The sequence below is a fragment of the Oncorhynchus tshawytscha genome, linkage group LG13 (genome assembly GCF_018296145.1).
Source record: "Oncorhynchus tshawytscha isolate Ot180627B linkage group LG13, Otsh_v2.0, whole genome shotgun sequence".
Taxonomy (NCBI): domain Eukaryota; kingdom Metazoa; phylum Chordata; class Actinopteri; order Salmoniformes; family Salmonidae; genus Oncorhynchus; species Oncorhynchus tshawytscha.
In genome coordinates, this window is record NC_056441.1 from 38,170,910 (window position 1) to 38,186,188 (window position 15,279).

The 15,279-nt window shown below is 44.6% G+C and overlaps 1 protein-coding gene across 2 annotated transcripts; it reads left to right on the forward strand.

Moving 5' to 3' along the window:
- The first annotated feature begins 1,872 nt into the window (after positions 1 to 1,872).
- Positions 1,873 to 14,512, forward strand: prdm1b (PR domain containing 1b, with ZNF domain). Of its 2 annotated transcripts, XM_024441775.2 has the most exons (7): positions 1,873 to 2,007; positions 2,670 to 2,939; positions 5,691 to 5,810; positions 7,512 to 7,755; positions 9,616 to 10,529; positions 10,627 to 10,755; positions 12,582 to 14,512. In XM_024441775.2, exons 2-7 carry the CDS (start codon positions 2,772 to 2,774, stop codon positions 13,149 to 13,151), a joined length of 2,145 nt encoding a protein of 714 aa, XP_024297543.2. In that variant the 5' UTR covers positions 1,873 to 2,007; positions 2,670 to 2,771; the 3' UTR covers positions 13,152 to 14,512. The 2 variants fall into 2 exon arrangements, with proteins under 2 accessions (XP_024297543.2, XP_024297544.2); XM_024441776.2 differs by lacking the exons at positions 1,873 to 2,007; positions 2,670 to 2,939; positions 5,691 to 5,810 and adding an exon at positions 7,080 to 7,210.
- The last annotated feature ends 767 nt before the right edge of the window (positions 14,513 to 15,279 follow it).

Below are 15,279 nucleotides of genomic sequence, written 5' to 3' on the forward strand. Positions count from 1 at the left end.
GTCTGCCACAGCTTCCTCCCTTCCTCCCCCAGCCCAGTTCCCTAGGAGGTAGGCAACTTGTCTACTCTTGGAAAAGTGCAACACTGGAGCATCACCCCAGACAGGAGAGGGAGGGAAGGAGGGTGAAAGAGAGCGAGATCAGCCAAGCAGCCCACTGAGCCTCCCAGTTCTGAGCCTCATCCCAGACATTTTGCTTATTAGAGAAATTAGCTGCAGAGTGAAAGAAGCACAGAGAGCTTAGGCCCCCCCTCGCCACACACACACACACACACACACACACACACACACACACCAGTGAAGCGCCCAGCACTCCTGGAATAGAAGTTGTGCCAGATGGCAGTCAATTTAGCTTCCGTTTCACTGGGCAAGTTAAGGACAGGACAGGGGGGTGGGGGTGCTAGACAGACAGACAGAAAGACAGACAGTGACACGCAGGACAAAGAAACACAAATCTGTTTATAAATATATATATTTATAGTGAAGTCAAATGTTCTGCAAGCAGATAAATGCTTTCGAAATATATGCACACACGCCCAATACCCAAACACAACACATTTACGCAAAAGATTCATAAAATACGGAATGTAATTAGTATATAAATAAACATGAATAAACTATTTATTAACTATAAATACATATTTAAATATGTATATTTCAGCACAAGATGTACTAACTACTTAGTTCCCCACTCCCCCAAAAAAAGTGTGTAAAAAAGTTTACTTTTGTAGCTTATTTTATCTTTGTTTACTTTCCAGGTTTTCCCTATAAAAATCTAGATTAATCAAACTAGAGGCATTTCATTTGACATGAACTCTCCCCTTCCAATTATCCAGTAATATTGTACAATGATATACAGTCATTTCACCATGGGATGGATGTTGGTTAACAGCAATGTGATGTCACAGGCACGCTAACTTTTTTACCACATTTGTGTCGATTCAATTGACCGACTTGGAAAATTCCGATTCCCCTTTCTTTTCAGCTTTCTTATGTTATTTTCCTGTCCTGGCTAGTGTGGAACTTAAGTGACCTAACTCTCTAAACAGGGGAAATTTGTGCAAAGTAGTTGAAAGTAGACTGAGACGAAAGGGAAGCTCATCCGACAGGTGTCTAAGGCACTGGCCAAGTCTCTCTCTCTCTCTGTCTCTTCCTCTTTGTCGTTCTCTCTCTCTCATGTCATGGGCAGGTTTTCTGTTTGTGCACACATGGCTGAACTTGGATGGTTCTTCTGACACTCACCCTCCAAAAGTATATAAGACTATTGAGGATGCTTTGCACCTCTGTGTTTTATTGTGAATCCAAATAAAAGATCTCAAGTGTGTGTGTATCTGTGTCTGTGTGTACATGTGTGTTTGACCATGACTGTTTAGGGACCTTTGCACCTAAATGTTTAATTATGAATACAACAAAAATGGTATGCGTGTGTGATGTGGGGGATTGAGGAGAGCAAGATGTTGCAGGCCAAGATGTAGGTCAAGGAGAGGGGCTGAGGAGGTTGTACCACCAGACCATATTGCTCGTTAAGGGCCAATCCAAGCAAAAGTCTATCTGTGTGTTTTTCAGTGGCCACAAGCCAGCCATCTGCTCTTCTTTTATTCATTCATTCATTCATTCAGATGTCTTCCATGGGTTGAGGGTGTTAATTTGGGTGTGCGCATGTGTACGCGTGTGTGCATGGTCACTTGCGGTCAAAAGTGTACATTCATGCCATTGTCCAAAGCCAGTTGGCGCACGTCCAAACTAATCTTCTCAGTCACATGGCCAACGGCAGCTTCTCATTGGATGAGAGGATGGGGTAAAAATCCTGGCCCAACGGTGTCTCGGGAGTTTTGGTGGCAGAGGCAAAGTGGGCACAGCAAGGATACCCAAAGGATGTTACAGGGAGGAATTCCCTGTAAAAAAAACGAACAAAGCGAGAGTGACACGGGAAATAGTGGAAGAGAAGTAAAAGAGAGGAAGTGATGACCCAAGCAAAGAGATGATGATCCCACAACTAAATGACTAACAGTAAGTCAACTGCTTCCTATTTTGAACACGTATGACATCCACTGTTTTAGAAGGAAGTTGTTGATGCAATATATCAAGTAAAGTAAATTGTGAAATGTTCCATTTGAATCAATGCTGAGTGAATGAACAGCACTGAATAGACTTGACCCCTTGGGTCTAATTGAGTTTGGATTGGGATAATAGCTCATGGTCAACAACAGTGGTTGAGAAATGGAGATGACTCATTTACACTTACTTGATGGACTGGGATTTGGATTTGGATTTGATGATCCGTGGCGACATTCAGAATAATATTTGGGCTTGGAATATGTTAAGAATTTTTGCTGGGTTGAATGGAAAATCTAGATAGATTTTTTTGGTGAAATGACACATTGACTTGATTCACAGTTCCGGTATTGAACGAGAACTTGGGGTTGTTTTGGATGAATTATATTGCTTAATTTTGTCAGCCATTTCAGCTCCATGGATTATATTGACAACTGCAAACATTGTCCACACCTCATCATGCAGTGGGATTAAGACAGTTTCAGTCAATTCAAAACACAGTGCTTATCAAGAGACAACTACTAGTGACAACAACACGCAAGGCAAATGGATGCCACCAGTGAATTCATGTAAGGGTAAAGCAGCATAACACCCCTTCTCTCCCTTCTCTCTTCCAGAACTCTAGTTTTAACCAACTTTGAACCAAATTATCACCAAGGTAACACCTTACCAAACCAAGTCCAGTGAGGGAGAGCGAATCAACAACAAAGAGTATCAAGATGAAGCTGGAGACAGCCCCAGATATGAGTGAGTGGCAAGAGGACGACTTTGCCCTCAACTGCACCTACATTGTCCCTGACCAGATGTCAGACCCCAGCATTGGCCTGCCTAAAGCCATGATGTCCATACCCCGCAACCTCACCTTTGAGTACAACACAGAGAATGAGGTAGGAACTTGACGTAATACAAACCCCATTCAGTAGCATTTCTATGTGCCAGACTTAGAAAGTCTGATGGGAATGAAGTACGAGTGACATGTCTGTGCATTGGCATATTCTGTGATACACAATCATTTTTGGTTGGTCTGTCTATATGCTCGTGTAGTTTGTAGAGAATAATGCATGTCTTGCATACTCTATCAGTCTGAATGAGTTCATTAAGTCTAAATTCATCTGGGACAGCCATAAGGCAAGGATTGTGTTTGGTGCAAGAAAAAGTTGCTCCATTCCATTCCTATGTCTGGTCCGTTTAGCGTGTCACAGTGGCCAACTCGTGGGAGCTCAGGTAAAAGGCCTAAACCTCTTTACTGTTACCATGTCTCTAGGTCAGTGTGACAGTCATTTCTCTGGGTCCACACACACACACACACACACACACACACACACACACACACACACACACACACACACACACACACACACACACACACACACACACACACACACACACAAAATCCCAAGGCTATGTGTGTCAGGAAATCCGCTTACTGGCTTGCTTTATAACCCTATGACTCACCTGAGAAGGTATCTGCCAGAGCATGACGTTTGAGACTGAGGGTATCCTAAAGTGGACACCATACTAGACGTTTTCTGCAATATTTGCTGTAATGAAAAGTGACCTTGAAATTGTGGTCGAAAAGCCGCCTCTTTCTTCTTGAAAAACAAAGGCCACCGTTCTCTCTAGCACACTTCTCACTTGGTCATTCTTCACTTTTCCTGTGGTTGAGTGAGCATACTCTTCGTTCCTCTTTGTCTCAGTCTTTTCATCCTCTCTGCTGCTTTTTCTGCCTGGGCCTGCGAGGCGTGAAAACTGTGGTTATGAACTCATGTTGAGGCTTTATATGACTTTGTTAGTCGCCTTCCACCCTCACAAACACAGACATCAGCCAAACCAGATGCAGCATGTTGCACAGTGCAAGACTTCCCTTTCACACCAAGGGGTTGTGAGAAGTCTGTTCCTGTTTCACCAGAGGCAAAGTGACCCTCAACTCTACTGCGTCATTGCAAGAAAGACAGATGCAGTACTTGCACTTCCAAGCACAACTTTTTTTTAATATGAGTGTCTCACTGAGACACACATGTAAAATACAACATTTCAATGTTACAGCTTGTCTTTTGGTAAGGTTGTCTTTTTTCTCAGAGGAGCTCCCCTTTCTATAACTGCATCATGGTGATTTCTCCCCTGATTATTTGGAAATTGCTTTGGCAATCCACATGACCTGTGGCTCTTTTATGTTGTGTGTGTGTGTGTGTTTCCCAGCAAATGTCACAATACCAGAGGTTGTGTGAGTCAGCAGGAAACGGACACATAACAATTGAAATAAAAATAAAAACCTATGCACTACCTACATGTACTTAAGAGTCCTTGCCAGACATTGTTTGTTACCAGTTATTGTTTGGTCATGGTGATTGACTGGGACACTCTCAGGTTGTTCACAAAGTTATTATTGAGCAAGAGAAATTCAAGTAAATTTTCATGTTACTGTTTTTTTTTTTTTTTTTTTGGGGGGTTTCTTTTTTAGTTATGATGTACTTATTTTAGGAGAATATAAAGTAAGCTGATTTGGATTGGTTGTACCATTCCTTCGTAACCCTGAAGCGTGCTGGGGGTGCGAGGGTACACGTGGCAGATGGGGCGTGGGTTGTGCCAAGAGAGAAGGGCTGAGCAGTGTGTGTGTGTGTGTGTGGGGGGGGGGTAAGTAGGTTAAGCTCCAACGATTAACTTTAGTTTGGGGTGCAGGGCAGGCATCGTCACGGGCCGCATTTCCTGGCTGTGAGAGAACCTATTCTGAGCAGGGACAGCTAAGGGGAAAGTGGGAGGGAGAGTGGTGGCGTGGTCCAGTCAAGAAGCGAGCGTCACTCCCCCCGGTCGTTGACCAGCAGCCATGTTGCAACTCATTCATTAGTCCCGCTACACCGGGGCCGCACAACATCCCTGTCACACCCGCTCTCGTCTCACCCTCCGTCACCCCCTGGCCAGGACGCAACAGATCTTCTCCTTCCCCTCCCTCCCTTCATCCCCCCTTCCTTCCTTCACTCTCTTCTCCTTGTCTGTCCCTTTTGTACCCACTTATCACAGAACATTTTCCATTCATTGTAACTGGAAGTTTTGTAACTGAAAGATGATCTGAGAAGTATTATTGGTTCTCTCATTGTGTTTACATGTAAATGGCCAAGTAGGTAGACTTTGGAGCACAAGGAAGTAACTTATGGCAACAAAAAAAAGTCAATTTCCTAATTTTCCTTCTTGGAAAAGGGGGGTTCAAGACAAAACCCCGTAAGACCCCCACGCTATGTGTGCGTCCCACAGATGCTCCCATGCCAATCTTGGGTGTTATCATACTTGATTTGTGCCTTATTCAAACTTCCAGTACATCCTAAATAATTACTATTGAAGTGTGAGTCAGGCTGCTATTCCTGGCCGTCAGGGCTCAGGGCAGAGAGTTCTACGATAGCTATTTCCCTGTTTCCTTGTCCCAGCTCTCAAGATAACTGTGGATGCATATTTTTTTCTTTACTTCATGGGTGTAACTTTCGTCTGGTAAACTCTGACTCAGAGTGTAGACATTGAACATGTACCGAAAAAGTCCAGGCACTACAGAGAGACTGGTGAAGGTCATTCTCACTGTTGTACTCTACCTCGCCAGCATAATTAGTAGCATGGATTAGTGATTGATGATGTATTGTCTTGTGTTCTAGGTGACAGGCGTTTTCAGCAAAGAGTACATTCCCCAAGGAACTCGCTTCGGACCCCTGCAAGGTGACATCTACAACAAAGACAACGTCCCCAAACAGGCCAACAGGAAATACTTCTGGCGGGTGAGCAGGCAGAATAACCGTTCAAGTTCACACACACACGGTTTGTTTTTTTAATCGTGGTTCCTCATTAAAGTTCATAGTTCTTCCTATCTTATCCTAACAGGATTCAGGCAGCAACAAACGAGAGTTGGCACACTCAAAGAAAACAGGATTAACAAAAAGTAGTTATGACTTGCTCTCAGTCAGCTGGAGTTGTATATCAAGACATACTGTAAATACAGCCATGAAACCACGTGAATAAAATGACACTGTGGTTTCTAGGGGGGAAATCTCAATGCCTTATCGAACAACAATCTATGGGAACTGTTTCTCGAAAGAGACGGGCAAAGAGGTTTGACTAGAATTTGGTCCTAGTTTTCTTCTCCAGTTATTCTTAGAAGAAGAAGCAAAAGTGGTTAAACAGTTTCACACCAAGTCAGTCAGTTCCCATCTAAAAGGAAACCAAAATGCATTGCACAGAAGCCCAGGAGGTATTCAGGGCTTTTGAACAGATTTTTGAGGAAGTTGTGGATCTTTTCACAAACGCAAGTCTAGCGTCCTTCACAGTAACACTAACTGCTTTCCCAGAGCTCAAGTCCCTTTCAACAAGTTTGACATACAGGAAGTGATTGTTAGTGTTCCATTCTCTCTCTCTCTCTCATACACACTTTCTTCTCATTCCCACACGCCCTCGTCCCCTCTGTCTCACGGCAGTGACTTATGTCATTCGGGAGTTTTCTCTGTGTCGTTTCCCCAATAATGCTTTCTTGTCCTACGTTTTCACCTTTCTTCTGGCATTTCCTCCTGTAAGCCAGACCCGTCCCGTCCTACTCCTGCAATACTGAAAGTCGGACTTGCCTTGAGAGTGTGCCAACGCTCTCTCGCCGGGCAGGTGTAGACGTGCGTGACGTGTGTCTGTGTGCCTGTGAGCACATGCCACTAGCTACAGTACAGTATGTGTGTGTTTGAGTGTCTGCCAAGACGGCCACTGTACATTTCCTCAGGAGGTACCAGTAAAAACAATTACAGTGCTCCCAATATTTAATACATTACTGAGAAGTTGAAAAGTGAGGAAATGTAATGGAAATGTTGACAGTATTGTGACGTGGAGGGTTGACAGTATTGTGACGTGGAGGGTTGACAGTATTGTGATGTATCTCCTGGTGGGAAGCAGCCATTCAGGTCTGAGCATATTGAGAGAAACCCCCCAACCAGAGTGAGAGAGAAAAAAGAAAAAAAGCCTTTTGCCCCGCCCCCCTCTCTGTCAGTATAATGTAGCATCTGATAAAAGCAGTGACAGCGCTGATTTCACACCAGACTGTGACAGTAGCTCAGGAAGACACACTCAGGACACAACACAAGTGGAACAATAACCAGCTCATTGGAAGAGGATATAGGAGTCTATTCTGCCCATGGCAGAGGTGAACTATTCTTTCTCTCTCATATACACACATATATATATACACTTTGACAACTGGTGTCAATGGCTGTCAGCTTAGCAACTCCGCAACTACAATGACTGTTTCAGTCATGAGTGAATGCAACAAAGTAGAAATCAGTCAGTTACAAAGTTGTGTACTAACTCATCTACTAATGTGGTGTGTCTGATGTTACGCTGTGTTTAAATACAATGTGCTTGTGAGTGTGTGTGTTCTATTCTATTACTTGATTGCATTATTATTATATTGTATTCTAATCCCCCTCCTCTCTTATCCCTCTCAGATCTATAACAGGGGGCGGCTATACCACTTCATCGATGGCTATGACGTGCGGAGCAGCAACTGGATGCGCTACGTCAACCCGGCGCGCTCGCTGTCTGAACAGAACCTGGTGGCGTGTCAGAATGGACGAGACGTCTACTTCTACACCATCCGGCCTGTGGAGGCCAATCAGGAGCTGCTGGTGTGGTACAGCCAAGAGTTCGCCGGGAGACTGTGCAGCCAACCGGGAGACGAGCTCAAACAAAGTGAGTACCGTCTTTGATTATTTTGCCCTCCTCTCACCTGTTCACTCTCCTCGAGTCCTCCCCTTCTTTATTCCCCACCCTCTACTCTTTTCTCCACTCATATTTCTCTCTGTGCTCTCATTTAATTGCTCCTTCCATCCACTCTCTAATTCTCTCTTTTTTTTTATCTGTGACTACAATGCAGCACTCTCCTTTGTTGTGGCACTTGAACTCAATGACAATCTGTCAGTGGGTGAGAGGACAATGTAGTAAAAGACAGTCAGGTGTGACGTACACTGAGTTTTCTTTTCATACCTAGAGCAGATTTAAATCTGTCTGCTCGATAAAATGACACAAAAGTGAGCACATTTCTTTTTTGTTGGTCTGATCAGACTTTCATGATTGTCGTCTTCAAAGCAAGCATGAAGTATCTTTCTCATATTGAAAAGATCTCAAGAGTTTATCAGATGGTAGACAATGGGACTGAGTGTGACGGAAACTGTTTCCTGTATCATTTACTTTCTGGAGCGGGTGGCATTGTTATTGTCACGGTTGGGTCATTTACTGTCAAAATACAATAGACGACTGCACCTGACTTAATGGTAGAAGACACCTCACCCACCCACACACACTCACTCTTTTTGACGCAACACAGGGGAAATCTCAAAGGAAGTAGGAAAGTCTTCTCAACAATGCCTGGTAAAGTCTATGAGTCATAGTCAGCTGTATTTTCAGGTATGGCAAGGTGTCCATACAATACATGACAAATAGTTTTGTTGCCAGAAACTCTGCAAGGAGGCATACCCTATTACACTACAATTACATTGCACAGTCATTCAACCTGTTGACTAATGTTGACTAGGCTACAATGACAACCGCATTTATACAGTCCTTTTTACTATGTACTCCACACACTTGGCAACCCCTGATAAAGACTAGAGCAAATAGGCTAGGCTTCTAAGATTAAACATAGAAATATAGGATAAAAGTAGCCTCAATTGAATTAGTCTATCCAATGACTATTTTCTAGGCCTAATAAATGGCTGATTCTTTTTTCACTGAACAGGTTGGTACTGAACAGGTTGGCACTGAACAGGTTGGCACTGAACAGGTTGGCACTGAACAGGTGAAAATGGAAACGTCATGCCTAAGCTCTGTATTGTCACTCGAATGCATGGTTTAATTCACTACTGTAGCCTACAGTGGTTTGACTTTCCTTTTAATCCAGGTTGTAAGGCGATTCCTGTTAAACAATACGTCATGTGTCAGTTAAGGTACACAGCTACTCACATAAATCAGCAACCATTTTTTCTATGACAACAAGCCAGTAAACAACATTTTTTTCTTTGCCCTGTGCCTATTGTGTGTACCTTGCGTTCCATGCGCACAGGCAATTCCTGTTTTTTTTACCACAAGGTTTCCAATTAAATGTCAGTAGTCTGAAGCTGCATTTCCAAATGTCTTTCTTCCTGCGGTTCGGAGAAAAAATACACTTGTAGGGTAATTCACACCTTGCGACAGAAACGTCCCAAAAATGAAAGCTCTTGGTTTTACTATCAAGCCTACATGACACATACCCACATACACCCACACATTAAACACACACACACACGTTTCTCAAAATGAAAAAAAAATACTATCTTTGAAGTGTCATCTAAAAACTGAAAACATCATCTTCATTTACCATAAGAGGGAGTGCCAGGGAGGATGTGAGTGTGCGAGTGCGGTGTGTCATTAGTCACTTCTCACCTCATTAAGACTGTGAACTTTTGCGTTTGTCAATCAGTACTCGCCTATTGAAGGAAGGGTTGAAGTTGTATTATTGTGTGGATTGAATAGGTTGACACTACGTCTGACCTAGTGTCTTCTTTTCATCCATAGAACACATATGGGGAGATGTCAGAGAATCTGAGTTCACCAAACAACACCTACCTCAGCCGACCTGGCTCCTGAAAAAGAAGAACGATATGAAGGACGAGAGAGAAGATGAAGGAGAGGAGAGAATCGACGTAGAGGTGCTGGAGAGAGACACTCCACCCGACACGCCAGACGACCAAATCATGGATTTCAGCCAGAAGATGGAGAAGGAGGAGGTAACCCAGGGCCACCAGGGAGCCATACCCTCTCCTCAACCCGACCAGAGAGAGCCCAACCTGGCATCTCACGACTACGGTTTCCCTGAGCACCACCCTATTGCCCCCTCCCTGCACCGTGACCTCCCCCTCCACCTCCACGGGCTCTACAGCCACAGAGAAGGCCTAGTGTCCTCCTACCCCCTCTACTACCCCTCCAGACCCCTTCAATCCACCCATCAGCTTCTCCCCACATACAGCAGGCCCCACTACCCCCACCTCCTCCCCCAGTACTCCCCACCTTTACCTGGGATGCTCCCCTCCAGAGGCCCCCTGCAGCACAGTAGCTACCTGGGTAGCGATGGACTTCCATACCCCTCCATGACTTACCAGCCTGGTCTGCTCCCAGTGCCTCTGCGCTACCCCGGAGCTACTCAGGGAGGGCTGAAAGAGAGGACCCCAAATATGTCACCTCCTCATGGAGCCCCAGCCACCCCAGAGCTCTCCCCCCTGCCCAAGCAAGAGCACCAGATGCCCCTGCAGTCACCCTCTGGCTGTGAGGAGGCCATGAACCTCAGCCTGGCCATGCCAAAGAGCAGCCCCTCGACACCCGCTGCCCCTCGGTACAAATCCCAACCCTACCCCCTGAAGAAACAGGACGGAAAGATCAAGTACGAGTGCAACGTCTGCCTCAAGACTTTCGGACAGCTGTCCAACCTCAAGGTGAGGATTTCAGAAGACATAGGTGGTTTTTTGGTGGCCAAATCTATTACTGTCTGTCATTGTGGGTTCCTAACTAATCTAGGCATTTTTCTTTTAGGTGCATCTGAGAGTTCACAGTGGAGAGAGGCCCTTCCAGTGTCACCTCTGTCAGAAGAGCTTCACCCAGCTAGCCCACCTGCAGAAGCACCACCTGGTCCACACAGGAGAGAAACCACACGAGTGCACGGTATGTCTGTGTTTTGATCCGCTTTCTCCAGTCTACTTGACCTCTAGGACACACACAAACGACACAATCACACACAAAAGACACAATCACACACAAGACAAAACACACACACACACACACAAACCCCTGCCCTGCCCCTATGATATAAGGAATCCCTAGGCTTTTGTTGAACACTATATTGTAACTAAACTCAGCAAAAAAAGAAACGTCATCTCACTGTCAACTGCGTTTATTTTAAGCAAACTTAACATGTGTAAATATTTGTATGAACATAACAAGATTCAACAACTGAGACATAAACTGAACAAGTTCCACAGACATGTGACTAACAGATATGGAATAATGTGTCCTTGAACAAAGGGGTGGTCAAAATCTAAAGTAACAGTCAGTATCTGGTGTGGCCACCAGCTGCACTAAATAATGCAGTGCATCTCCTCCTCATGGACTGCACCAGATTTGCCAGTTCTTGCTGTGAGATGTTACCCCACTCTTCCACCAAGGCACCTGCAAGTTCCCGGACATTTCTGGGGGGAATGGCCTTAGCCCTCACCCTCCGATTCAACAGGTCCCAGACGTGCCCAATGGGATTGAGATCCGGGCTATTCGCTGCCCATGGCAGAACACTGACATTCATGTCTTGCAGGAAATCACGTACAGAACGAGCAGTATGGCTGGTGGCATTGTCATGCTGGAGGGTCATGTCAGGATGAGCCTGCAGCAAGGGTACCACATGAGGGAGGAGGATGTAACGCACAGCACTGATATTGCCAGCAATGACAACAAGCTCAGTCCCATGATGCAGTGACACACCGCCCCAGACCATGACGGATCCTCCAACTCCAAATCAATCCAGAGTACAGGCCTCGGTGTAACGCTGATTCCTTCGACAATAAATGCGAATCCGACCATCACCCCTGCTGAGACAAAACCGCGACTCGTCAGTGAAGAGCACTTTTTGCCAGTCCTGTCTGGTCCAGCGACGGTGGGTTTGTGCCCATAGGCGACGTTGTTGCCGGTGATGCCTGCCTTACAACAGGCCTACAAGCCCTCGGCCCAGCCTCTCTCAGCCTATTGCGGACAGTCTGAGCACTGATGGAAGGATTGTGCGTTCCTGGTGTAACTCGGGCAGTTGTTGTTGCCATCCTTTACCTGTCCCGCAGGTGTGATGTTCGCATGTACCAATCCTGTGCAGGTGTTGTTACACGTGGTCTGCTACTGCGAGGACAATCAGCTGTCAGTCCTGTCTCCTTGTAGCACTGTCGTAGGCGTCTCACAGTACGGACATTGCAATTTATTGCCCTGGCCACATCTGTAGTCCTCATGCCTCTTTGCAGCATGCCTAAGCAGATGAGCAGGGATACTGGGCATCTTTCTTTTGGTGTTTTTCAGAGTCAATAGAAAGGCCTCTGTAAGTTGTTAGTGTCTTAACGACCGTTCCACAGATGGATGCTCATTAATTGTTTATGGTTCATTGAACAAGCATGGGAAGCAGTGTTAAAACCCTTTACAATGAAGATCTGCGAAGTTATTTTGATTTTTACGCATTATCTTTGAAAGACAGGGGTCCTGAAAAAGGGACGTTTCTTTTTTTGCTGAGTTTATGTGGGTGTGATCAAGGTGTCAGTCCTATGTTTATTTTTCTAGTAGGGTTCTCCCACTGAAAATAACCAGTCTAGGGTCATACCCTGCTGGCACATAACCAGGGAAGGCCCTGTCTGATAATATAGAAACCAGGAGCCTGGTCTCACCCAGTTGTTCTAATGATTTTACTATCACAGCATCATCCTATCCTGAACTCTCCTATCTATCTGTTCCTATTCATATAGGTGTGTGACAAGCGCTTCAGCAGCACCAGCAACCTCAAGACCCACCTGCGGCTCCACTCAGGTGAGAAGCCCTACGAGTGCAAGCTGTGTAGCACCAAGTTCACCCAGTACATTCACCTCAAGCTGCACCGACGCCTGCATAGCGCCCGCGACTGCCCCTACCACTGCCCGCTCTGCGCCCACGCCTTCCTCCACCGCTTCTCGCTGCGCATCCACCAGCGCAGCTGCTGTCCCGCTTCCCAGGCCCACGCTAAACCCCATTCCCACGCCCACATCTGTGATCTGGTTGAGCGCTTTGACACCAGCCCCGAGGCGGACACGCTGCCTGAAGGGGCAGGGCCGGCCCAGGTGGAAGCTGCAGTGGAGCGCTGGGTGGCCCGGAGCTTGGAAGGGCGAGACAGCAAGGAGGACCAGAGTGAAGCCACCCTGCTGCTCAAGGCCCTCACGGCGGCCATTAACACCCCAGCTCCTCCCACCACCTCATCTCAAAGCCCTACTTCAGCCTATCAGGAGAGGGCTAGCGTGGTACGCTTCTACAACCGGCCAATGGTGAAGATGCAAGGGCAGTAGGGCAAAGTGGACGGACCCTTGTGGGGAGGGAATAAGAGAGACATTTTTAGGGTCTACTTCCTGAACGAAGGCCATTTAATGTTGCTAAGCCAGAGAACAATCGATAAAGTTGTCGCCAAAAAAAAAAGTATTTCCCCAAGGGGAAGAGAGACTATTAAAAGCCAATAAGAGAGCAGCACCAAAACAAAGATCATTCCAAAGACATGGTGTCTTCTTATTAGCAGTGAAAAGCTCGCAACTGTTTTCACTCAGGTTTACAGGTGTAATTGACATGGGATGTGTGAAAGAGTTTGCTGTACCCTCCTTTTTTTTTATGAGTGCTTGTTCAGTTGAGTGATTATTTGAATTGTTTGCGTAATGTTACATGTCTTGATACTTCCAAGGAGGCTTATTCCTTGGAAAACCACTGGACCATTGCCAGGAACTATTACTGGGATATTTCATGTTTTATTAGTGGACAAGTCTTTGTGTGTATTTATTTATTTTTTTGCTCAAAGGGCAGACCAGGGAGCTTGAAACTATGTGAATGTATTTGCCAAAAAAACAACAAGAATCAAAGAAAATATGAGGATAAACGGGGCTTATGTAGCATAACAATTTTTGTTTACTTAAATAGTGTATGCTAATGTAATGTAGCAAAATGGAGGAAAAAAAGCAAACTAAATGTAGTCAGAATGTTATAACGTTCCGGTTCGATGCAAATAGCTTCTAGGGACTTCCTGTGAGTCATCTAGCGATGTATTGGAGGTGCATACTTTTGCACAGAAACTTGCAAAAATAAAGTTTTTTTAATTTTGTTTTATAAATTTTTTTCTTGGTATTTTTGTATGTTAAAACGTTTATATTGCATTTATATTTGTAAGACATTTTTAACAGTTCAGTTTTTTTTCTCATTGTGTTCCTGAATATATACTGATATAGCATTGTGTTTCTAGCTCTTTCTCTTTGATTCAGTTGTTATCTACCGACTGTCGATAAAGCTTTATTTAATTCGTCCTCTATACTGGTGGTAGAGTGAGCCAGAACCAAATGTACTGTAGTCTGTATTGCACATACCCCTTAACTCAGTCTGCTCCTAGTATTACTGTATATATGCTCAGGTGAATGGCTCTAGTCTCTTTGTTATTTTACCAAAACTATCGACACAAGTAGCACTGGAAAAAGCCCAGAACTAGATCCATGTGCACCAAGGTTTCTTTTACCTAAAACAAAAATGGTGGAATAGTTCTAACATTGTTACTACTCTGAGTGAGTCGTGAATAGATTTTTTTTATATATACATATTTGTAGTTTTTGTACAGAATTTTGATGAAACCTTCATAGTAAATGTCTCACATTAAACATATTGTTTCTCAAAATTGGATGTGTTTTGAATTCTCTTTTCTCTCTTCATAAATTCCATAATTGTATATCCATGCTTACATGAACGCACACACAGACACCCCCTCACAAATCCCCCACATACTCTCGCCCTCTCTTACTCATAACCCAACTCTAGAAAGTCCCACACAAATTCTCACTCAATACTCTTCTTTGAGTTCACTTTCTTCGACAATAGAGGAACTGAGAGTATGCACTGATGTTAACTAGAATCAGCATCACTTACCATCAGACGATACTAATGTACTAATAATGATTGCAACATTGAATGTGGATTATGTCTTCTGAGAAGATGTCAGCTTTTGGGATATTCAGCTCTTTTGAATATCTGACAAGCTATTGTTATCACCTTTTAACATACGCATACAATTTCGAATCATATTTTAATTCAATAGGATTTCTATGAATACATCATACCAGAACGTAATTTGAAATGTTGATCAAATACCACGCTGCTGTGTTGATAACTGACTGAGTACTGGCACAGGCGAAAGGTGAAACACAATGTGATGACGAACCTCCTGACATTAAACCACACTTTCAGTCAACAAAACTACACCATAGTTACAGTAAGCTGAGCCACTACTATTACAGTAAAATCTATTTTCTCCCTCCCATTCTTTCTCTGGTGGTGTCTCTCCTCTCTCAGGGTGTTTGCATGAGCTCCCCCCCCCTTCCCCACACACACACATACATACAGTGGGGCAAAAAGTATTTTTTTTTACAAACAAGCAAGATTTCTGGCTCT